Below are 25,360 nucleotides of genomic sequence, written 5' to 3' on the forward strand. Positions count from 1 at the left end.
AAATCCTAATCTAGAAGGCCCAACCGGTGCCAACTAGAAGTTTACAATGCTCATCCTTAATGATGAGACTCAACAAAAAAAGAGAAAAAATTTTTTTTTTTTTTTTTTTTTTCAAACAGAAAAAACCCTCGAGGTAGACCACCGGTCTTCTCAAATTGCGGCCTGCAAAACCTTGCGGCCAAATGAGGCATCCGCCGATGCCGTCACCTCAATTTGATAGAATTTTGTAAAGGTATGTACCGACGACCAGGTGGCCGCCTTACATACCTGGACCACTGACGCCTGATGGCGAAAGGCCCAGGAAGTACTGAGCGCTCGAGTGGAGTGCGCCCTAACAGGGAACGGAGGACTCTGACCCTTAATAGAATAAGCCTGTACCACCGTTTGTCTGATCCATTTGGCAATGGTCGCGGCAGATGCAGGCAAACCCTTTCTGGGGCCATCCGTGATCACAAAAAGTGAATCCGTCTTACGGAATGATTCCGTAGCTTTCAGGTATACCCTGATTGCCCGAACCACATCTAAGGAATGCAACGCATGTTCCCGATGATGCTTGGGCTGAGGACACAAGGAAGGTAGTACAATATCTTCATTCAGATGAAAATCTGAAACCACCTTAGGAAGAAAAGATGGCTTAGGATGAAGTACTACCTTATCCCTATGAATCACTAGGTATGGGGACTGGCATGATAATGCAGCCAGTTCTGACACCCTGCGAGCAGAAGTAATAGCCACCAAGAAGGCCACCTTCTGGGATAAAGTAAGCAAGGGAATCTCCCTGATGTTTTCAAAGGGAGGTTTCTGTAGAACCGACAAAACCAAATTAAGATCCCAGGGCGGTAAGGGCGCGCGGACTGGTGGAGCCAGGTGCCGCACCCCCTGGATGAAATTCCGCACCAAGGACTTGGTAGCTAAAGGCTTCTGAAAGAAGATTGCTAATGCTGAAACTTGACCCTTGATGGTGCTCAAGGCTAGCTTCTGCTCAATCCCTTGTTGCAAAAAGGCCAATATTCGAGTCACTGAATAGGTACGTGGAGGAAATCCTAAAGATTCGCACCACGCAATATAAGTCTTCCATGTGTGATAATAGACCTTGCTGGAAGTCGATTTCCTTGCTTTAATAAGGGTAGGAATGACTGAAGTAGACAAACCTCTGTCCTTCAGTACTTGGGTCTCAATGGCCAGGCCATTAAAACCAGCGACTGTAAAGCATGATGGTAAATTGGTCCTTGAGACCACAGACACTCCCTGAGACGAAGTTCCCACGGAACGTCTGCGACTAGCATGTCCAAGTCGGCCAGGCCGGCTTGAGGAGGCCAGCCTAGAATTTCTAGGACCACTGGCGCTGATAGAATCTGAACCAGACGTCCCTAGAGGTATCTGGCCCCGACCATCCGAGAAAGTCTGGTCGTTTTCTGTTCCCACACATTTATCAGATACCTGATTGTTATCAGGAAGGGTGATCTTTTCTGGTTGAACCTCAGGGACCGAAGTCACCCGACTAGAGGCTACTTGGCCTATCTGGTCAACCAGATCAGATTCCTGTGAGGTATAGGGACTAATCTTAGGAAAAGGTAAAGGAAAAGATCTATTCAGGGAACGGTAACTACCGCTTCCTGTAGTACTTAAATGTTGGAAGGGAAGAATCGCACCGGTAGTAGTGGTTGATGCTCGATCTAATGTCCTGAATACCGGTGAAAAACGTCCCCCCACCCTGAAACCGGGTGGGGGCGCACCTTCAGGCTGTGTACTCCTTTGCTTCGGGTTTGGCTGGGTTGGTCCTCCGCTTGTCCGACCAGCCCTTCTTGAACCCTCCTGGAGGAGTCTTGCCTTTCCCGCTTGTACCAGCCGGGCGCCCTTTATGGGCGGTAAAGAAAGGTCCTCGCTTGTTGCGAGGTCCCTTAGCTTTAGCAGCCTGTGGCAAAAAAGTGCTCTTGCCCCCAGTGGCATCCTTAATGATTTCATCTAGGTTGGCCCCAAATAGACGATTCCCCTGAAAAGGGAGATTTGTCAAGGTCTTTTTGGAACCTAGGTCAGCTGACCAGCATTTTAACCACAGCACACGTCTGAGGATGACCGCTGACATAGATGCATGCCCTAATAAGGGAGTAGTGTCCAAGGCTGCGTCACAGATAAACCGTAGCCCTTGTATAATCTGTTCCATCAAATCAGATGTCTCCTGGGGAATATCTTTTCCCCTAAGGTCTTGGCGTACCATTCTCGCCCATTCCGTAAGTGTCTGGGAAACTAGACCAATAACAATTACTGGTCTAAATGCTGACCCTATCAGAGAGAAGATGGTGCGGGACTCTGCTTCCATCTTTCGATCCACCGGATCCTTAAAGGACGAAGTGTCCTCCACTGGGATAACCGTGGCTTATTCAGCCTGGAAATAGGTGGATCCACCACTGGTGGTACCGTCCATTTCTTAATGATGGATTCCTCAAACGGATAGCGTCTAGCAATACGCTTGGAAATAGTAAAGGTACGTTTAGAATGCTCCCATTCTCCTTTAATCTGATTACCGAAACACTTGGGTACAGGAAAAACCTTCACCGTTTTGATGGGCTTATTAGTACCAAAAGGAATCTCTGTTTCAGTTGCCTCTGCCGGTAAAGCCTCAAGTTTTAAGGTTTCCTGCACTGCCACAACTAGTGCGTCCACCAATGCTTCTTCCTGAATTATAGCGGGAGAAGAAACGTCCTCCTCCTCCTGCAGTGACCATCTCTGAATCTGAGTCAGAGGTGTCAGATAGTATAGGGGTAGGCGGGGGTCGCTTCCTTGACCCCCGTCCCTGACAGGCCGCCTCCACCCGAGCCACCATAGACTCCAAAATTGCTGTAAATGACTACACTGTGCACCGGCGGGTCCCGTGGCCCCCTCGAGGGAAACAGGTGGGGGAATATGTGTGGCAGGGTCCATGATAATTCCAGTCACTTCCTGGATAATATAATTCAAAAATAAAAAACTTTTTTTTTTTTTTTTTTCAGACCCCCAGCGCCACAAAAAAGCCCCTTAGTGTTACCTGCTAGGGATACCTATCGATCGAGAGAGAGAGAGAGATAGACCCCCAGGCTCACCACTTGATGCTCAGAGTTTAACTGCAACAGGTTACAGCGCTGTCTTGACAAACAGGAAGTCTTTTGGCTGGCTGCCCAGGAAGAAAGGAGGCGGCTCCGCCCCTCTGCACGCCTTCCGGCGCCTCCCCTAGCTCCACGAGGTGTTTGGATCACCTCAAACATGGCCGCCCCATGCTGGAGACACGAGGCTGCGCCAAAATGGCGGCTCGTGCGATCCAGCAAAAAAAATGGCGGCGGCCTGTACTGAATAGCGGTGTGCTGCAGGGCACACAACACTCTCTCTGCATGGGGATTTGGCGTGGTTGGCGGTACCGGCCCTGGCGGACCGCATGGCCATTCGGGAGGCCTGCTAATAGCTGGAGATCTGATTAGGAAGGCAGTCTACATGTCCGTGGCTTCTGACTGGTAGGTAGCTTATTTTTATCACCGTAAGATTCCCAGAATGCCACTGATTACAATCTTTTTAACATGTATACAATTAGATTGTTAGCTCCCAAACCAAGCCTCCTGGCTTTTTGCACATAAAATCACACTCAAAGTAGGAGGATTTGTGACATGTTATAGGATAGAGAGGGACTCTATCTTACCATACAGAGAGGGGCCCGCGTTCACCACAAGACCCATCAGGGGAAAAGGGGGAACATACTACTCACCATACCGGAACCAGGCGGGCACCAACTCCTGACAGTACCCCTCTCCACCGGGGCGGGAGGGCTGTCGACCGATATGGACGCCGTGACTCATGGTCTTTGGCGTTTCAGCGAGACGTTTAACTCGCGGGGTCAGTCCTTCAATGGGACTTTGTCGCGGCCGACCCAGCGCGGAGCTATGGCCTGCACGCGCTCGTAGGCTGAACTGGGGTGACCACCGGATCTCAACATCCAGCCTGTCGCCCAGTTCAGCTTTCTTGCTTGAAGATCTCACAGGAACACTGGAGAAAAAAAGCTGTCTAAAAAAATCTTTTAAGAAAAAAATCTTGCCAGGACCTAAGATCCCAGCAAGGTATCTAGGTCCTTACTCCTAACTAGACAGAAAATAACTGATTTGCTGAGGCAGAGAGGGAGAGGATATGCCCTCTGGGACTGCCCCTAGGGTGTGGCCAGAGTTTTTTAATTTCCTGTCTAGTCCTGCTCCTGTGGAGGCAACATAACCCGAAGGTGCTGTATCACCGAGGACTACGTCTGTCAATGAGCGCTAGAGAAAAAATTATATATATATATATAATTGTATTCTATTTGAATTCAATATCATGAATTTTAATGAATATGAATTTATTGTCGGCCATTATCTGCACCTTTAGCGCAAGAAATGCTGAAGAAAAATGCATTCTTTAAAATTCTATGTATGTCTTCACACTGGTTCATTGCGCTTCCGTTGGTGTTAAAAATCTTGCTTGGTGCATTTTTGGTCAGTTAAAAAAAGCTGCACCAAAAACGCACCTCCCCAATGAAAACGCAGCAAGAACGCATCAATAACGCACAAATAATGCACCAATAACTCATCAATAACGCACCGTTTTTTTGCTGTTTTTGAGTCACATGATCTATGAAACACACACCATAAGCACAGTAAATGGTGATAAAATCGCGTTAAAATCTAGGCAAAATCGCGTGCGTTTTTGGCACCTTTTTCTCTATAGGCAAAATGCTGAAAACACCATTTTCGACCCCTAAAATTTCAGTGCATCTCCAGTGTATTTAAACCCAAAAACATTGCAGCTTTCCAGTCCTTCGATTTGGTGGCTTCATTCGCTTCTTTTTTCAGGCTTCTTTCTCTTAATTTTAATCTGGCGATCCTTCCAGTGACATTTTCGGTCCTAGGGTGACAACGCTCAGCTTGCCGTATTGTATGTATTGGGAAGCAGCACTGTCGCCCAAGGCTGCTCTCTTGATTGACTATAATCACCTCCCCCTCTCCATTACCAGATAGCAAGTAAAATGGAGAACACGGTGTGAGATTTCAGTTTCGTGCAAAGGAAAGTTACAAGCATAATAGATTTCTGACAATACCAACAGGTATTTTTTGTACATGTAACAATGTTCTTAGACTATAAAAAAAAAAAAAATAATGAAGCCATCACATCCAAATACTGGTAAGCAGTTATCACAGAATTAGGGTCCTTTCACACGGGCTTTCTGCCCAGCAGACTCTGTTTTGCTCAGCGGGGATCAGTCCGCCGATCCCTGCTGGCGGATGTCAGGTTCCTTCCGCTTACTTTGCAAAGACAGACCGGTCAGTTCCCCGCTCTCCTCTATGGGGGATCGGATGAAAACGGACCACCTGTCTGTTTTCATTTGATCCTCCAGAGGGATGGAAAATAGGGTTTCCTTCCGTTTGGATTTCACGGACAGGATCGGATTGGATAGAAGCGGGTGTCAGCGGAGATGTCATCTCTGACTTTCGCTGCTCTATAGGGGTGCATTGAGCATTCGATCAGGTCCGTCTGAAAAAACGGATTGGAAAGCCCGTGTAAAAGGGGCCTTAAAAAAAAAAAAATATATAAATATATATGTATATATATTTTCTATGTGCAGTTAAGGATACTTTATTTACACAAAACCGTAATATTTGAGTGTGGGTCTAAAAGACAAGGTCTGTCCATATGAACACTGGCTCTGCAGAATATAATTGATTAGAAGCCATTCTGTTTGACATTGACTGTATCAGAAACTCTAAATAAATGGGACCCAAAGCACCATGGATTGTGGGTTACTGTGTGTTCACTGAAGCGCATGTTACTACAATATAACTGTCAAGTCACCCCAAAGATTAGGTACCAGCTGCATCTTTTAGTGGGTCTTTCCTGCCTACTGAGATTTGTCCAGCCCTGGAAATTCCAACAAAAGGACACATATTGTCCCAATCAATATGTTGCATGGAGAAACCCACACATACCTGATTGGAGCTTGCCTTTTCCAGCCGGTCAATCATAATTTCAAACTGCAGTGGTTTAAGCTCCATTTTCCTGTTGAGCCGATTAATTAATGTCTCATCCTCAGAGTCCATATCATAATCTGGCTGCTCATTGTCCAGATTAAATGCTATAAAAAATGGAGAAAAATATAAATTCATCAGCCAGGCGCTAAATGCAAAATACAATTTACTATGGACAGTCAAATAATTAAATACATTGACAGGTTATTTGATATTTATGACAGACTTATTTAGCAAACCTACGTTGTGTTATTAGTTTGCATAGAGAAACTCGAAGGCTACATTTACAAATATGTGCGTAAAAACTTTACTTATGGTATTTCAAATGTTTTTTTCCCCTAGTACAAAAGTTCTTGCATAATGATAAGTAAATACTGTAAAATTATCCCAAAAAATACATGCATCTGGCATCTATGTATACATATGTCCTAAATGTAGATTTTTGTATTACCGATCTGAACTGATTGAAGGTTTCCTTTTTTTTTTAAACGGCTGTGTGAATGAAGCTTAAAGCTATAGGTTTCTCAGTCTGGCACAATACTGGTCTGATATTAGTAGATGGACATCCTATTATTTCTAAAGGGGACCATGCAATATTCCTTACATTTACCATCAACTATTTACAGCAAGGGCCAATATGATTTGATACAAAATCAATTGATTGTTTAGGGGTGTCGCCCTACTAAATTGATTTGGTACATCTAAAAAGGATATTCGATCATTAGATTATATTGTATATTCTAGGTTGGTTACAGAACTATCTGGGGTCTGGGAACAAAGGTTATTCTGTCCATCACTAGTGTTGTGGCATAACTCTGTGGCAAGAAAGTTTTAGGCCTAAAGCAATTCCTAAATCAGGAACTACAGCAGCTGTACAATTTTTTCACAACTCCTCTTTGAATTTTGTGAACCCGTGCATAATATCCAAAGTGTTCTGTGAATGGACAGGGGAGAGGAAGGCCAGACAGGATGGCTGCTACTGTGTAGAAGAGCTGCATGTCTGCTCTTTTAAAACCAAAGTATATAGTATTGTATAGTATAGAAGGCGCTTGATGAAAGTGTAAATTGTAGCTAACAGTCAGTGAGGAGGTGGTATACAGCAGTGAGGTGGTGGCATACAGCAGTGAGGAGGTGGCATACAGCAGTGAGGAGGTGGCATACAGCAGTGAGGAGGTGGCATACAGCAGTGAGGAGGTGGCATACAGCTCCTGAGGTTTAATTATTTGTAGCAGTAACATTTTTCAAAAACGTTTTTATTTTTAACCCTTTCATGCTCTCAATCTGTGGATTGCAAATCACTTTAAAAAGAGTTTGTAAACCAAAAAAAAAAATAGATCTTGCTTTAAAGCATGTTATACAGCACAGTGCCTGTGCTTTGTATTTTGGCCGCTTCTATCATCTGAAATACCAGGCTGAACCGGTCTAGCTATACACTCCCCCCCCCCCCCCCCCCCTGTAAACTGACCACGGTGTATAATGGCTGCTGAGCCCTAACACCGTGGTCAGATTATGTGCCTCCGTCATCTACAGCCCTGCTCTCTGTCTCCTGCGTCGTCGCCCCCCCGCTGAAATACCCTTATAAACTACGCACAACTCCCTCGGTTATAAAGTCTTCCATGCTGCAGTGTATGTTTTGTAAAAAAAAAAAAAAGGCGCCCATTTCTACTGGAATTCACAGCGCCAATCAGTGGTCATGTGACTCCTCAAGGCTCCCTCTTTCCCAGCTGACATCTCTGCTCTCTTCTCCCGACTGACATCAGCGGAGGAATCTCGGCCCCTCCTGCTCTAGCTGTCAAGATCCTGAGGGGGAGCCTCGAGGAGTCACGTGACCGCCAAATGGCGATGTGAATTCAGGTAGAAATAGGCATTTTTTTTTTTTTTTTTACAAAGAACATACATTGCAGCATGGGCATAGGAGGCTTTATAACAGAGGGGATTGTGTGTAGTTTATAAAAGTGGCCTAACCACTTTAAGGGCTCATTTACACTTGTTTTGACTTTAAAACGCACATTAAAGCGCCTACTGCTTCAACATGCTTTTTTGATGCTTCGGCAATGCTTCAGTGATGCTTTTTTGAAGCTAGAACCAGTTCAGGTCCGCCCTATAGCAGTTTTACCACTACAGGGCGGCACCTGAGCACTGGATCATTTATCTATACGTAATCCGACACTTCCAGGTAGGGGGCACAAGTGTGCCCTACCGCCGGTTCACTCCTGCTGTGATTATACACAGTGGGGGCTGAGCTGCGGGTACTGCAGACTTTATGTCCGCCAGCATCTGCCGATCATGAACGGCGATCTGCCAATGCAAACACGGCAGATCGCCATTCTGACAGGGATGGAATTTGTGTCCCTGCAAAGCAGGGAAAAACGACATCTCTTCTCCTAGTAAAAGTATCTCACATAGTACACTAAAAAACTGGCTAAGAACAGTTAAACGTTTTCCAACCAGTGTCATTAGTACAGTGACAGTGCATATTTTTAGCACTATCACTATATTAGGGTCACTGGTCCTTCAAAAGTGTCAGAATGCCCGCCTCAATTTCACAGTCCCGCTAGAAGTCGCTGATTGTTGCCATTACTAGTAAAAAAAAAAAAAAAAAGTTTAGACACTAACTTTTGCGCAAATCAAACGCTTATTGGGATTTTTTTTTTTACCAAAAATATGTAGCAGAATACATTTTGGCCTAAACTGAAGAAGAAATTAGATTGTTTTTCATGTTTTTTATTATTGGATGGGTTTTAAAGCAGAAAGTAAAAAATAGTTTAGGGCCGAAGCAACAAATCGATTAATCCACAACTAATCAATTATGAACATAGTTGTCAAATATTTTCACCATCGATTAGTTGGTCAGCCAATTAGTTGGCCTGCATACAGAATGCATTATTTGTTTACATATGAAATACAGCTCAGGACATCGTTCATACATGTCAGAAGACAGAGTTCAGCACACATACAGAGTACACCATCCATATATGTCAGTAAGTGCCTGAGAACTTGTGAGTGTGAATGGGTGAGGAGCAATGCCTCATGGGACATGTAGTCCTGGGCAGGAACTTTTACCAGTATATTGCATTATATTTAAAATCAAATCCATGAAAAAAAAAAAAAAAAATTCTCAGCTTTTAGTACTTCTTTAATATAAAAGCTTTATATCTCTCTTACACCCTTCATACAGCTTCATGTCTGACTCCTAGTTAAAATGCCCATATATCTGACTTCTGGCTAGATTTATTTCTAAACATACAATATATATTATTTTTCACTGTTTTACAGTATAAATGAGTCCCTTATAGAAGCAATTATCTGCGCTTTTTGTACTATAAAAGGGCTAATTTTAGGTTTTTTTTTAACCCCATTATGACCGGTGATATAAAAAAAAAAAAAAAAAGCATGCTTCTGCTACTAAACGTCTTAGGCCTGGTTCACACCTTTGCAATTTTTTTTTTTTTTTACAGAAAAACACTAAGTGTTCATTTAACATGGTTTCCTATGGGAAACGTTTACACCTATGCTTTTTTCGGCCGCTTTGATTTGGAAAGGTCAAGGACTTTTTTCAATGCAAAACTGTTTTTTTTTTTTTTTTTTTTTGCTTTTTTGGTACAATAGACTTCAAATGGAGAAGCTGTAGAAAAGCATGTTGTGCGTCTTTGCCGCGATTTGCGTTTTTGTATCTGCCCAACAACAAATTGACCAAAAAAAGCATTAAAAAAAATGTAAAAAACGCAAATCACATCAAAATCGTGTGTGCAAAAACATAACAATTTATCCTTATTCACATTATTTTATTTTATATTTTTGAACTTTTAAGTTAATAAAACTAATAATCATTTTATTAGTCCTGTACATACATATTAATTATCCTGTATGTAGAATAGGTAATAACCCCCATCTTTTTTAACATCAGTCTATGGGAATTTTTCTAACATAGATTAGCCACACAATGCAGCAGTAACCACCATAGGTGCTGTGGTGACAGTACACATTTTTGTTTACACCAGTACATGCTGCATAAGTTAACATAAGAGGTTAATAAATGGATATGGTTGTAATTATAGTGCCGAATGTGTTGCTCATATCAGCCGGCTCCACACCAGCTGTGATTATTACTAATGACATTAGATAATACGAACCGCATTTACATAGGATATAATCACATCAAAAATGGCGGCGCCCATGAGACTACTAGAAAATGGCACCCACAACCTAAAATAAATAGATAGCCAGCTATCCCTCTTATCACATCCCCCTGAGGAAGGCGCATGACCCTGTGCTGACACGCGTAGGGGAGGGGCCACAGTGGAGACGGAGCCTGGCTGTACACTCATAAGCATATATACTGCATTCTGCCTGTACAGATTGGTAAACTAAAAGCACCAAAGACATGTGAGTGTACCTTTGTATTTATTTCAATACAATTTTAAAGAGGTAGAGTACTATTAGACTCTCTCCCCTTTTTTTTTGTAACACTAAACTACATCTTATGAGGAGCTTCATCATCTAGAGGAGAGCACCCCCTTGAGGAGATAAGAGGAACAAGCAGCCCAAAATATTCCAGTGTGGATAAAAAGCGCTTTATGAACAAGCTTAGCTAAGTGTCACATATTTTAATATTTACTATTTAGCGCACCAAGGCAAACACTTGGGATAGTAACTTTCAATGTATTTTGTATTTTGATTTTAAAGCACGGGATTATTTTTGTATGGACTATTAATATATTTCACAATGTAACACCATCGTCATTCACCCATTGGTCAGATTTGTATATGCACAGCACTAGAACTATACAAAGACACAAAAAGCACTGCCGAAACAGATCAAAAGTTTCTGTGCATTCACCGAATGAAAGAATGTGGTTTAAAAATTTCACTTGCTTTTAACATTGTTTTAAAATGAATGTAATTTCTGAACGAAAACCGCATACACTGAAAACTACTTTGACCAAGAACTTTTTTTTCTGCTCCTCAGAATTTTCCTGTCACTGTGGAAAACGAATGCGGATTTGACCCCGCTAACTATTGGAAAATCGAATAAACGTTCTTAGAAATGAAAACTTTTTTGAAGGAAGACATTGTGTTTGTATGGCCAGCATAAGTGGCAGCAGGCGCAGGGAGCTTTTATCAAGGCACTTACCTATGACAAATCGGCAAAACAGTCTTACATTTTTTTTTTCTTTAAATAAAAAATTTGATCTCGGAGTCTGATGATATTTACCGGATTCAACCTCTAATAGTAATACAGTATATCTCTTCTGTCCATTATTTTCAGCATGGATTTGAGATTTTCCTCCCTAACCATATAGTCGGTTATTTATATTTACCACTATACATATATATATATATTTTTTTTTTTTTTCTTTAACTTTACATTTTAAACTAAATTATACGCCACACTTTTTTTTAAGATTATTTGATTAAACGAAAAAATAAAGAATCTGCCAATTGATTATTAAAATAATGTTAGGTTGCAGCCCTAAAATTGGATTTTTTTTTGTTTAAATAGTCGCTCTTTTGTTTTTAGCGCAAAAAATAAACTGCAGAGGTAATCAAATACCACTAAAAGAAAGCTCTATGTGTGGGGGGAAAACCCCCAGCTCTGGTAATTCTCTTCTTTCCGGGTCCTGCTCACCTCCTGCTATATTGCTCCCACGCTGCGCACCACATGTGCCATCTGCTAGTTTAGCCTGCTATGGACCCCTAGCAATGCAGTTTGTCTGCTTCTCAGTCCTCTCTCAGGTCCCAGTTCATCTTCCACTATAGCGTTCCCATTTTGCACACCACGTGTGCCATATTCTAGTTGCTCCGTTCCAGTCCAGAACCCGCTCATCTTCCTGCTGCCCCACCCTGCACCCCAGATGTGATTTCTGCACCAGACATTCCCAGAATATTTACATATGAACCAGATGTGACTGCTGATGACGCCTTTCTGGTTCGCTTATTGGTTTCCCAGTGCATCCTGGGATTTCTCATACCTGCAATACCTCCAAAACAAAGCGAGGCTAAAGCTGAATAAAAGCCATTCAAAAGCTTCAGGTGCTGTAAGCAAGCTTTGTCATAGACTTCCGCAAAAAAAAAAAAAAAAACTCAACAATACATTATACAGGAATAGGTTTAAAAGTTTGTGTAAAATATATAACAATGACACAGAAGAAGGGAAGGAAAGCATTTTTACTACGGTTGTCCAATTTTTCAGGGATCAAAACCGAAAATCTTTAATCTTTTTAAAAAAATAAATAAATAAATTGAATTCATTAGGCAACCTATCCTGGACTGGATTATAAAATTCCCTTTTTCAGGGAACTTGAGGATACCAAGGTCTATGTTCCAAAAGGCTAGACTAGAGGAGCAATGATAACAGGGCCACGTTTAGCGAGTGTGTTGAAAGTTGGCTTCCTGTAGAAAAGAGCAGGTGGTTTGTCCAAATGAAGCAACAGATGCAGCCTGTGTGATAACTGGAATCTTGACAAGGAGGACACGCCAGCGGTCTAAGCGCACACACTTACGTTGAATGTGAATGAACTGCTTGGGCTGTTTAAATTCTCCTTTGTACAGGCGACTGTAGTAATGGACATTGCTCTCAGCCTCAGGAACGGGAATAACCATGCTTTCTTTCTTTTCTCTAAAAACCTGTTGTGCCGAGATAGCTCTTTGTAAATGATGTTCCTGCAAAAAGAAAAATGAAAGATGTTAAAGGCGCCATTCAAATTATTAGCAAACGGCAGTATAATTTATATGCTTATGGTTACCATTCAATATACATGTGTAAAACGTAAAGCTAGCCACACACCCACTGTACAGCATTTACCAATAGGTTTTTAAAAACCCAAGTTCTTGCGTTTCCATGTGTTTCTAAAGGTGTCTACAGGAATAATGAAGATCTGTACCGAATTCAGTTGATTACAGGAAGATAAGACATCAAGTATGTCTGTAGGCAATCCCTGACCTATAACTCAACAACCTACTCTGGGGAAAAGATAATCAATGGTCTTAGATTTTCCTGTAGGACCTAGGAAGGAGCTGGTCACAGGGATGCCTCTATCTTCTCTGTTCCTTATTTAGATTCATAAACATGCATGCTTATCACATTTTTGAAAAATTCCTTTGATATTTAGCTCACCGCCTGCACAGGTAGATTTAGAAACAAGTTTAAAGCCAGACAATATATGGATAAAAATTCAGCCAACTCAGCATGGACCGGACACATTTTATCCACGTATGGGCAATCTGGTTGCCCACAAGTCAATCTATTGATGGACACTTGTGTAAAATTAACCTGTCTGGTTTTTACCTATATGACTAGTGCTGCCTGGCAACACTAATCATTGTGTTCTACCAGTAGAGAAGCCTCCCCACTGCCAGAATCCCTTAGTTCTGTAGGAGGGATTCCTCCAACACTAACTGTGTTCATAGGGGACTCAAGCAATTTTCTTTCCTTCCACTAGGTGGCCATACAGTAAATGTTTTTTTTTTTTTTATATGTGAAGCCAGTGGGTTAAATGAAGAAAATCAGATAACCCCATTCACGTATTTGAGGTGGACGGGCAAAATCGCTCTGCTATTGTGTTTTGACATCAAGGAGACTTCCCTGCAATCTTAACACACTGACTGATGAGTGCTCCTGGCTATAGCTGGCGGCACGGATCATTCGGGAAAACCCTGACAGGCTGCTAGTACAGAAGTCTACTGATATCAACAGATCGGTGGATCGACTTCTATACATAACAGCCTGCTCATATATGAATCAAAATTAGTTAAGTCCCTGCTGGAACAGCAGAATTTCAATCCATGTATGGCCCGCCATAAATCTACTTCTCTAAAATGTGATCCGTGTTTAGATTACTTTTCAGTAGCAATTGACAGTGAGGAGGTGATACAATGCCACCTCACTGCCCAGTTTAACCCCATTTTGGCTGCCAAACATACCGGAACCCCATGCAATGCACGCGGTTACGGGGCATTTACATCGCTTCCCTGTTCTCCCCTCATCCTTAAAGTGTTACTAACCCCAGAGTTGAGGACCACTGCTTTACTGTATATACAGACTGATTTTACTGTTGTGGGTTTAGTAACACTTTATCCTAATTTAGTCCACCCTCCCCATTTACATACTTCCCTCAATCCATCAGCTGCAGCCTCCACTGTTTATCATGTGCCAAAAATCCTACGTGCCTTGGCCCAGGCTGCTCAAAAGATCCCAATAGACTTCTATAGTTCCCTCCTCCCATAGTTTCTAGTCTCAGGACACAGCCCCAAAAGGTTATTGGAGAGCTACTGCACAGGCGCAGTCGTCACATGCATGACATTCAGCGCAGGATGTAAATAGTAGAAGCTGCTGCTTAATGAAGGCAAGTGTGCAACTGGAGAGGTGGGGGTTGGCTAGTCGGAGTCAGGAAAAGGGGGCAAAAAAAAAAAGTTGAACCTACTTTGATTTCAAGTGCACTTATCCTTCAGTAGTACAGGCGGTCCCCGGGTTACAAACAACTGACTTACAAACAACTCCAACTTACAGAGGGAGACAACAGGAAGTGATAGGAAATCTCCCCCTAGGAAGGGAAATTCACTCCTGTAGGAGTTCTCATGGGAAAAAGATGTCTCCACTGAAGGTTCATCACTAATCCTTGTTTCAACAACCCAAAATTTTCAAAATCTAATTGTCATAGGGACAGAAAGTGAGGCAAAATCTTCTGAACAGGGGTACAGACAGCAAAACAATAAGCGCAGGGGTGTTAACCCTTACCTATGCCATACAAAAAAATTGAAAATGATTTTGGCTTGAGCTACACAAAAAAAAAAAAAAAAAAAAAAAAAAGAAAAATGTACCTATTTCGACTTACAAATTCAACTTTAGAACAATCCTACAGTCCCTATCTTGTTCGTAACCCAGGAACCGCCTTTAGTGTGATCTTTGTTAGTAATAACTACAGAAAAAATAAATTTCCACCTAAAATTCAGAATGTAAAAATGTTATCTGTATCTTATCAACCTAAAGTTCTATGATTACAGATTTGCATTGAGGCAGCCATATTGGCTCATTACATTTACACAGTGATTGTGCATTACTGTTCCTCTCTGTGCCTATTGACTAACAGATCACAAGTTCATAGATAGATGGATAGAAAGTCTCTCTACGAAAAGATCTACCATTATGAAAAAATGGAACAGGTAACACATAATAAAATGTCAGATATTAGAGGTAAACATTGCAACAGATCCTCAGCACATTTACGCAATGAAATACACACCATTTAACATCTAGGCTATGACTGACTATGTTTTTCTGTTGAACATTTGCAATGTAGAAAAACCACATCACATCTATTCTAAAAAACAAGACCAGCGATGATGAAGAGGGCATCATATGACGCAAGGAACGCAGGCCTAAAATCTCCCCTAAATTCAAGCTCCGCTGTGCCACCATCTAATTTTCAAAAAAAAAAAAAAAAAAAAAAAAAAAAAAATTAAGAAAATCCATTATAACAATTAGAAATAAAGCAGTAGCAATAAATCAAATATAAAAATCCAAAAAAACAAATAAGCAGCAATTTAGTTTAGCAACTTACAAAACCATGTTTTGGCGAACATTCACAAGAGGTTGAACATATTGCACAAGTCAAGCTGTACTTCAAGCAGTATTAAATAAAATAAATAAAAATCTATTGCAGCTTATTTCTTAGCTGCCATTACGCAGGCCATAGATCATGCCATTTTCTTTGTATTCTGACAGCGGGAGGTTGTGCCCAAAATTCCAGAATCGCGGCGGGATGTGTTTGCGATGCTATTACTTCTAATGGCACCCCAATTGTGGTGCGATTGTGCCGTGGTTGTCGCACGATAAAAAAAAAAAAAAAAAAAAAATGCAAGGTGCAACGTTGTCACCCAAAAGAAGCTTACTTTTTTTAAACAAACTTTGCGTGGTGCGATTTTGCAGCGATTGCACAGCATTGGGGTGCCATTAGAAGCAATGGCATCGCAAATGGATGCCGTGTTTTGCCGCGATTCTGGAATACCCAGATGTGAATGGAGCCCGAAAGTTCAGCTATACAGAAAAACTGTCACCCCCTCCCATCCCCGCTGTACTTACTGCCTGTGATCCTGAACGGTCAGGGTTCCCGCATCCACTTTACTGGCCCAGGGATTAGACAGCGGGAGACAGCAGACAGTAAGTACAGTGGGGGGGTCAGATTTACATTTCTGTGCCCAAACCTTGCTCTTTAAAATGGAAAAAGGGGTGGAGAGAGGAACTAGATTGGTGAGCGCCCTTGCAGTTCAATTCTTCCTGCCCTTCAGTAACTGTCTGCCTGGGAAGACAGCTGTACTGAGAGTCTGCAGGAGCCTGATATTGCACCCATTTGATTGGCTATTTCATAGTATATGGTTACCATCCAGAGATCTGTTGCTGTAAAATCCAGATATTGTAATTCATAACCTTGCATTTATCTTCTTAAAGTGGAGCTCCACCCAAAAGAGGAAGTTTTGCTTGCCTGCCCCCTCCCCCTGCGACATTTGGCACTTTCGGTGGGGTTGTTCCTGGTTTTGACAGGTATCCGACCCCCCTTCCGGTTCAGATTGCCATGGAAATCTTAGGCTTCATGTACACGGGACGTTGTTAAAAGTCCCTTTGAATGCTGGAATTTTTAGGACGTTTAAAACGTCCGTTAAGTAGCGTTTGCACCCGCGTTTAGGGGGCGTTTGCGTTTAGAACCGTTCCTAGAGTCCAAAAAACTCATTCCCCTTTAAAATGGAAAAAAGCAAGCGCTAAACGCGGGTCATCACGTTCGGTCGTGTTTGAAACGCCGGGAAACACGTTCGAACGCAAATAATTGCTTACCAAAAAACGTCCCTGAACTCAACTGCCTGCAAATGACTGTAAACTACCCTGTGTACATGGACAGATAAGATAACATGCAGGTGGGTTCAGGGGCTTCTGAAAAAAAACGCCCAACTGCTCCTAAACGGCCATTTACAACGTCCCGTCTACATGGAGCCTTAGATGGAATTTCGGCCCCCTTCCTTCCCCCGCAGTCTTCTGGGACACATCACATGTCCCAGAAAACTGCAGACCCCTACACAAGATGCAGCGCGGCTCACGCATGAGCAGTAGGAAACCAGCTGTGAAGCCGCAAGGTTTCCCTTACTTGAGAAATATCAGTTCGGGGTGAGATCGCTGGATCCCTGGAAAGGTTAGTGTCCTTAAAAAGTCAGCTGCTAAAGTATTTGTCTTAGTTTTTTGGGGGGAGCCCAGAGATCCTCTTTAAGCCCCAAAGTTTGAAAGCTCATGCCAAGGGAAACATGGAGGGTGCCATTGATAAACTGTCCTTTCCAAGCGGTCATGCTAAAGCTGGGTACACACTCCGAAAATCAGCTGGTTCAACAGGAATGAGCTGACTTTGTCAGTGTGTACAACAGGAATCCTCAAACTACGGCCCTCCACCTGAAGAACTACACATCCCATGAGGCATTGTAAAACTGACATTCACAGACATAACTAGGCATGATGGGAATTGTAGTTCCTGAACAACTGGAGGGCCATAGTTTGAAGACCCCTGTGTACAGCATTCTAACAGCTGGATTTTGTAGAAGGGACATGCTGGAAACCAGCATCCGATCAGCACTGGTAGTCAATGACTGTGAGCACGCATCAGTGTATTATGGGGGTGGGGGGAAAATCGCCACACCAACATCACTTGCGTTGGTATAGCGAACTGTCAGCTCTTGCAGTGTGTGTACCAGGCTTAAGACAAATGCTTCAAACCACTAACCCAAGTTCGAGAATTATTTTTTCCCCCTGGTTTGCCCTGGGACAGTGACACAAATCACTGAAGTCAGGGTCAGCATGGAAGCCAATAAAACTGCCATTTTCATAAGAAGGCCAGCGATCGCTGCCTATGGATTTCCATCATAGATATTTACTTCAAGTCAAAAAGAGGCAAAGGAGGAGGGCTCACAGAAAGACATTATACAGATTACTCATAGAGTAATAAAAATCGGAAATTTTGTTTTATTTTATATCTGTGAAAAAACAAGCAGCCTCTGATGTGAAAACATACAGTAATTGTCTGAAAGCCGTGTAATAGCGGGCCGCATCGCACAGGTCTGGCAGCCAGTTAAATAATCTTCTCTTAAAGCACAGCACGTACCATGGTGCTCCCTCCCTCCCTCCCCCACCCCGATAGCCTCAGAGCAGCCAGCAATTTCAGCACCACCTCGCTCACCAATGGCAGCCACATTTCTTCTTACAATTTCTGTTTAAATTATGTACACAGAGTTTTTATGACTTAATGAAATCTAAACGACTGTTTTTGTCTCTAACACATTAACCGTCCATCTGTTATTTTATCTGGTTTCAAACTGCACAGGGAAGAGAATATTCTGCCATTATATTGGGTTTTACATGGAGGCATCGCCTGCTCCACCACAGAGGTGAAACAAAGGTTTATAAAGATCAGGGCTAGGGGACGTTAGGAAAGCCATTCATCTAAAATGAAATGACAATTACAGGCAGCAAGGAAAATCAATGCATGGCATGCTAATTTCCAACAAACACTGCAAAGGAGTTAAACCCAGAATTTCCAATCAATTTAGTTCAATCGGTTTTTAGAATATATTCTAGTTCTATCAGAATGATTTGGTTTTTCACTATTCCAGACTGGGGAAAGCCTCCTGTCAGTGGAACCTTCGTCTCCTGCACAATGCGTCCATCTATGGCAGTGCTGGAATACTTAACCAGTTCTGGACCGGACAGATTTGCCCCCTTAATGACCAGGCCATTTTTTGCGATTCGGCACTGTGTTACTTTAACGGAAAATTTCGCACTGTACCGAAATAAAATTGATGATCTTTTTTCCCCACAAATAGAGCTTTCTTTTGGTGGTATTTGATCACTTGATTTTTATTTTTTGCGCTATGGACAAAAAAAACAAAAAAAACAAAAAGCAATAGTCTGAAAAAAAAAAAAAAAAATGTAATATATATATATATATATATGTGTGTGTGTGTGTGTGCACATTATACACACACACATATATATATATATATATATATATATATATATATATATATATATATATATATATATATATATATATATATATATATATATATATATATATATTATATTTGATTTTTTCACATTTTGCTATATACCATTCCCAAGAGAAAAAAAAATCAACATTTTTCATACTTTTAGGCCAATTTTTATTCTGCTACTTATTTTGGTAAAAAAAAAAAAAAAAAAAAATCACAGTAAGCTTATTTTGATTGGCTTGCGCAAAGGTTATTGCATCTACAAACTAGGGGGAAAATGTATGTCATTTTTATTTATTTTTACCAGTAATGGTGGCACTCTGCAGTTTTTAGCATACTGCGACATTGCGCCGGACAGATCGGACCCCTAACCTTTGACACTTTGGGGGGGGGGGGACCAGTGACACTACAATATAGTAATCAGTACTAAAAATATGCACTGTTACTGTAATAATGACACTGGCAGGGAAGGGGTTAACCTAGGGGTGATCAAAGAGTTAAGTGTGAGCCTAGGGGAGTGTTCACTAGCTGTATGGGGGATGGGCTTGTGAAATGACCATAGAGACCTGTGATCCTATATAGAAGGATCACAGGCGCTCTGTGATCATTCCAGAGAGAACAACGGTCAGCTGCGTTTACAAGAGCCGACTGTCCTCTCTCAGCGGTGAGCGAACGGCTTCCCCGCTGCCTAGTGGGCGCAGTCGCCTCCCAGCACCATGCACGCGACTGACGTAGAGCTACGCCGTTTCGCAGAGCCGAGTAAAACTGCGGTGGGCAGTCGTCAAGTAGTTAACTCCTCTACCTACTGGGCATTGCATTGTACTACATCGACCACAAGCAGGAGTGATTATTCTGAGTGGACGATTAAAAAACATCACTGTTTACGATTGGTGCGCATACCCCACAAAACGCTTATAATTCCTCTGTTAGACAGTGAAGACCATAGGCTATCGTTCTCAACTCCTGTCCTCAGGAGCCACCAACAGGCCAGGTTTGCAAGATAACTGAAATACATCACAGCTGATATAATTTGCTGCTCAGTGATTGCGGTATTCTAGATTGCATCTCCCCAGGTAAGGCCTCATGCACACTGGACATTTTTACAGCGGCTGTTTTTGGCGTCAGATGTTTTTTTCTGCAGCCAGTAAACTCCCCAGCATGTTATCCTATGTGTCCATGCACACATAGGCTGTTTTCAGCAGTTTTTGGCAGGGGCGTTTTCTGGCTGAAAAAAAAACCCAGAACTAGTGGGTTTTTCAGCTGTAAAAACGCTATAAGGGCTCTTTCACACGAGCGATCCGATCAGATCCGCCTGTCAGTTTTTTAGGCGGATCTGATCGGATCCTCCATGCAGCTCTATGGGGCAGCGGATGTCAGCGGAGACACCTCTGCTGACACCCGCTGCCATCCGCATCCGATCCTGTGCGTGAAATCTGGACGGATGGAAACCCTATTTTTTCCATCCGTTCAGGGATCAGATCGGATGAGAGGGGACAGGCGGTCCGCTCTCATCCGATCCCCCATAGAGAGCAGCGGGAGCTGTGACACCTCCCTCTCTGCACTGCAAGCTGTCATCCACCGGCTCAGCGGGGATCGGCGGATCGATCCCTGCTGAGCAGCACGGATCCGCCTACGGAGGCGGACCGTGTGAAAGAGCCCTATCTCTGATAAAAGCTTAAAAACTAGGCTATTTGGCGTTTAACCACTTCAGGACCAAGCCCATTTCTGACACATTGTTTACAAGTTAAAATCAGTATTTTATGCAAGAAAATTTAGAACCCCCAAATTTATTTAGTACACATACGTACACTCTCTCTATATATATATACACACACACACACACACACTTGTAAATTTGTTTAGCAAATTTAGACTGGAGAATAAAATGGAGGTTGTTACAATATTTTTTTCACGTGGTATTTGCGCAGCAGTCTTTTTTTTTTTAAACACTTTTTTTTTTTTTTTTTTTTTTTTAGAAAAAATACATTTCACTGTATTTAAAAAAAAAAAAAATTATCAAACGATAAAGCTATCCCAATTTTTTTGTATATTGTGAAAAATGATGTCAGGCCGAGTAAATAGATACCAAGCATGTTACGGTTTAAAATTGCACACACTCGTGGAATGGTGACAAACTATGATTTCCTAAAAATAAAGAGACGCTTTAAAAAATGTTAACGGTTACCAGTTTAGTGGGACAGCGAAAGTATTTTTCTAGAATTATTGCTCTCACTCTGGCGATACCTCACATATGTGGTTGGAAAAAAAGAAGTGCAGAGAAGGCTTGGAACAGCTTATGATCCAAAGCACATGTCGTCATCTGTAAAACATGGTGGAGGCAGTGTGATGGCATGGGCATGCATGGGTTCCAGTGGCACTGGGTCATTGGTATTGATTGATGATGTGACAGAAGACAGAAGCAGCCAAATTAATTGTGCAGTGTTTAGAGATATACTGTCTGCCCAGATTCAGGCAAAAGCAGCAAAGTTGATTGGACGGCGCTTCACAGTACAGATGGACAATCAAACAAAACACACTGCAAAAGCAAACCAGGGGCTTTTGAAGGAAAAGAAGTGGAATATTCTGCAATGGCCGAGTCAATCACCTGATCCCAACCCAATTATGGATTTCACTTACTGAAGGCAAAACTAAAAAGGCAGAAAAACCTATAAAGAACAACTGAAGACAGCTGCAGTTAGAGCCCAGCAAAGCATCAGAAAGGAGGAATCCCAGTCTTTGGTAATGTCCATGGGCTCCAGACTTCAGGCAAAGGATTCTCAACAAAATATTAAAAACGAACATTTTATTCATGAATATATTTGTCCAATTACATTTGAGCCCCTAAAAATGGGGGTATTGCGTAGAAAAATGGTTGCAGTTCCTACAATTTGTACTTCATATTTATGTTCAACCCCTTGAATTAAAGCTGAAAGTCTGCAGTTCAAATTCATTTGGATTATTTCATTTTCATTTTATTCTGGTGGCATGAGTATGAAAAGAGTGTGAGTGTGAGTGTGTGTGTGTGTGTGTGTGTATGGTTCTAAGTAATTTTCTAGTAAATAGAACATTACTTTTTGGCTTAAGCTGGGAAGAAGAGTTGGAATCTTAAGATTTTACTGTGGTCCCTGTCCTCCTTATGAAGACTCTTACTGGCTTTCAGTTTCCATGGCATCCATCAGGAGGATCGAAAGGGAAAGAAAAAAGGTCAAACTAGCCAGGACAGAAAACCTCTACATACAGGCTTTCAAATGTTATGGGATGACTCACAAAACAGTAGACAGTTTTACTTTGTGAAGGAAGTTGCACTTTGCAAGGGAATTTTCCCCGGAGCTTAGTGAAGGAGGTGATGCTTTTCGGACTTGTACTGTATCTTCTAATCACTGCAAGCAAAAATGCATTTTCTTGCACGCAATTGGGTGTTCTTTGCAAAGTAAAACTGCACTACATTCATTGCTCTGAGGCAAATGCCCTTTGCAACGTGAACAGCCTATTTGCCTTTAGTAAATCAACCGCTTAGATAAGATTTAAGATGCAAACTGCATACACTCATCTCAAGTTGTCGATTCTCAATAGCACAAGATACAGACAATACCGGTTCTGATGAATCAATGTGTTCTAGAGATATTGCCAAACACTTTAACCTCTTCATGCACATTTGGCCGTCTTTCGGCTATAGCGTGGGCCTAACTTGCCGGGAGGGCATCCATTTATGTCCTCCTGTGCATGAGCTACCTCCGCGAAAAGGAGAAAAGAAAAAGCCGATCCTGGGCTGCTGTCAGGAGGTACATCGGTCCCGAAGAGGGAGAGCAACTGCCGCCTCATCTGTGCACACCATTGCCCCCCCATCAGTGCAGCCTACCAGTGCCCCATCATCAGTGCAGCCTACCAGTGCCCCATCATCAGTGCAGCCTACCAGTGCCCCATCATCAGTGCAGCCTACCAGTGCCCCATCATCAGTGCAGCCTACCAGTGCCCCATCATCAGTGCAGCCTACCATTGCCCCATCATCAGTGCAGCCTACCAGTGCCCCATCATCAGTGCAGCCTACCAGTGCCCCATCATCAGTGCAGCCTACCAGTGCCCCATCAGTGCAGCCTTCCAGTGCCCCATCAGTGCAGCCTACCAGTGCCCCATCAGTGCAGCCTACCAGTGCCCCATCAGTGCAGCCTACCAGTGCCCCATCAGTGCAGCCTACCAGTGCCCCATCAGTGCAGCCTACCAGTGCCCCATCAGTGCAGCCTACCAGTGCCCCATCAGTGCAGCCTACCAGTGCCCCATCAGTGCAGCCTACCAGTGCCCCATCAGTGCAGCCTACCAGTGCCCCATCAGTGCAGCCTACCAGTGCCCCATCAGTGCAGCCTACCAGTGCCCCATCAGTGCAGCCTATAGGCTTGTGACGGTATCAGATTTTCATGTTGCGATTAATTGATTAAGGTTTTGCCACGGTATACGGTATTATCACGGTATTCTATTATTAAATTTAAATTATTAAATTTCCACCTCACTTCAATTTCATTGCTGAATTTAGGGGCTTTGGTTCACTTATGCACATTATTATATAGTCAGTCAGTACAGACTCTGTGAACCAGGCCTAAAATAGGTCATCAAGCAGTGTCTGGCCTAACTGGTGATAACTGGTCCTGGCGCTCGGCTCCGATCCAATGGCCTGGTCATTAAGAGGGCAAATCCTTGTGGTCAAGAAGTGGTTAAACCTGAAGGTGGTGTTTATAAATTACTTTACTATTGCTTTAGGCCTGGTTCACATGTATGCGGGTTGGCGGTTCACATGTATGCGGGTTGGCGGCCCACATTTGCACAGGCATAGCAGCCCATTGATTTGAACGGGCTGCTATGCCCTCATTTTCTGCAGAAAAAAGGTGCATGCAGCATTTTTTTAAAATTCAGTGGCCTTGAAATCCATCCTGCTTTTGCACCATGCGACTAACCTGCAGTTCCTGCTCTGGCAAGCTTTCTGCATTTTTTGTATACGTGGGCACGGCATTTAAAAACAGTTTGCGTGTGCAGCAACGGCAAGAAGGATGGATTTCATGGCCACTGCATTTTTTTTAAATTCTGCATGCACCTTTTTTCAGCTGAAAACGCAGGCATAGCAGCTCAAGCCCATTCACATCAATGGGCTGCTATGCCTGTGCAAATGTGGGCCCCCAACCCGCATACATGTGAACCAGGTCTAAAGCAATAGTAAAGTCATTAATTGGTTAAACCTGCAGGAGGACCGGTGTTTTTATCTATTAATGACTTTACTATTGCTTTAGGCCTGGTTCACATGTATGCGGGTTGGTGGTTCACATGTATGCGGGTTGGGGGCCCACATTTGCACAGGCATAGCAGCCCATTGATGTGAATGGGCTTGAGCTGCTATGCCTGCGTTTTCAGCTGAAAAAAGGTGCATGCAGAAATTAAAAAAATGCAGTGGCCATGAAATCCATCCTTCTTTTGCACCATGCCACTTACCTGCCGTTGCTGCACACGCAAACTGTTTTTAAATGCCGTGCCCACGTATACAAAAAATGCAGAAAGCTTGCCAGAGCAGGAACTGCAGGTTAGTCGCATGGTGCAAAAGCAGGATGGATTTCAAGGCCACTGAATTTTAAAAAAATGCTGCATGCACCTTTTTTCTGCGGAAAATGAGGGCATAGCAGCCCGTTCAAATCAATGGGCTGCTATGCCTGTGCAAATGTGGGCCGCCAACCCGCATACATGTGAACCGCCAACCCGCATACATGTGAACCGCCAACCCGCATACATGTGAACCAGGCCTAAAGCAATAGTAAAGTCATTAATAGATAAAAACACCGGTCCTCCTGCAGGTTTAACCACTTCTGGATCGCAAGGATTTGCCCCTTTAAAGACCAGGCCATCGGATCAGAGCGCCAGGACCAGTCATCACCAGGTAGGCCAGACACTGCTTGATGGCTATATAATAATGTAATGTGGGCTGGTGTGTGTGTGTGTGTGTGTGTGTGTGTGTGTGTGTGTGTGTGTGTGTGTGTGTGTGTGTGTGTGTGTGTGTGTGTGTGTGTGTGTGTGTGTGTGTGTGTATATATATATATATATATATATATATATATATATATATATATATATATATATATATATATATATATATATATATATATTAGAGCTGCACGATTCTGGCCAAAATGAGAATCACGATTTTTTAGCTTGGAATAAAGATCACGATTCTCTCACGATTCTCTGTGTAGCAAAAAAAAAAAAAAAATTGGGATAACTTTACTGTTAAGTTTTTTTTTTTTTATTATTCATTAAAGTCTATTAATTGCGTTTGAAAGACTGCTGCG

The 25,360-nt window shown here is 42.6% G+C and overlaps 1 protein-coding gene across 1 annotated transcript in view; it reads right to left on the minus strand.

Annotated features, from left to right (window-relative positions):
- EPC2 (enhancer of polycomb homolog 2) overlaps positions 1-25,360 on the minus strand; it is a 102,603-nt gene that overhangs the window by 24,385 nt on the left and 52,858 nt on the right. Inside the window, exons 2-3 of the mRNA XM_082260339.1 lie at positions 12,518-12,677; positions 5,976-6,121 (exon numbers count right to left, since the gene is read on the minus strand). Of these exons, the coding sequence (XP_082116465.1) occupies positions 5,976-6,121; positions 12,518-12,677 (306 nt within the window). The remainder of the gene's footprint in view (positions 1-5,975; positions 6,122-12,517; positions 12,678-25,360) is intronic.

Source organism: Pelophylax lessonae (genome assembly GCF_965119305.1).
Source record: "Pelophylax lessonae genome assembly, chromosome: 6".
Classification (NCBI taxonomy): domain Eukaryota; kingdom Metazoa; phylum Chordata; class Amphibia; order Anura; family Ranidae; genus Pelophylax; species Pelophylax lessonae.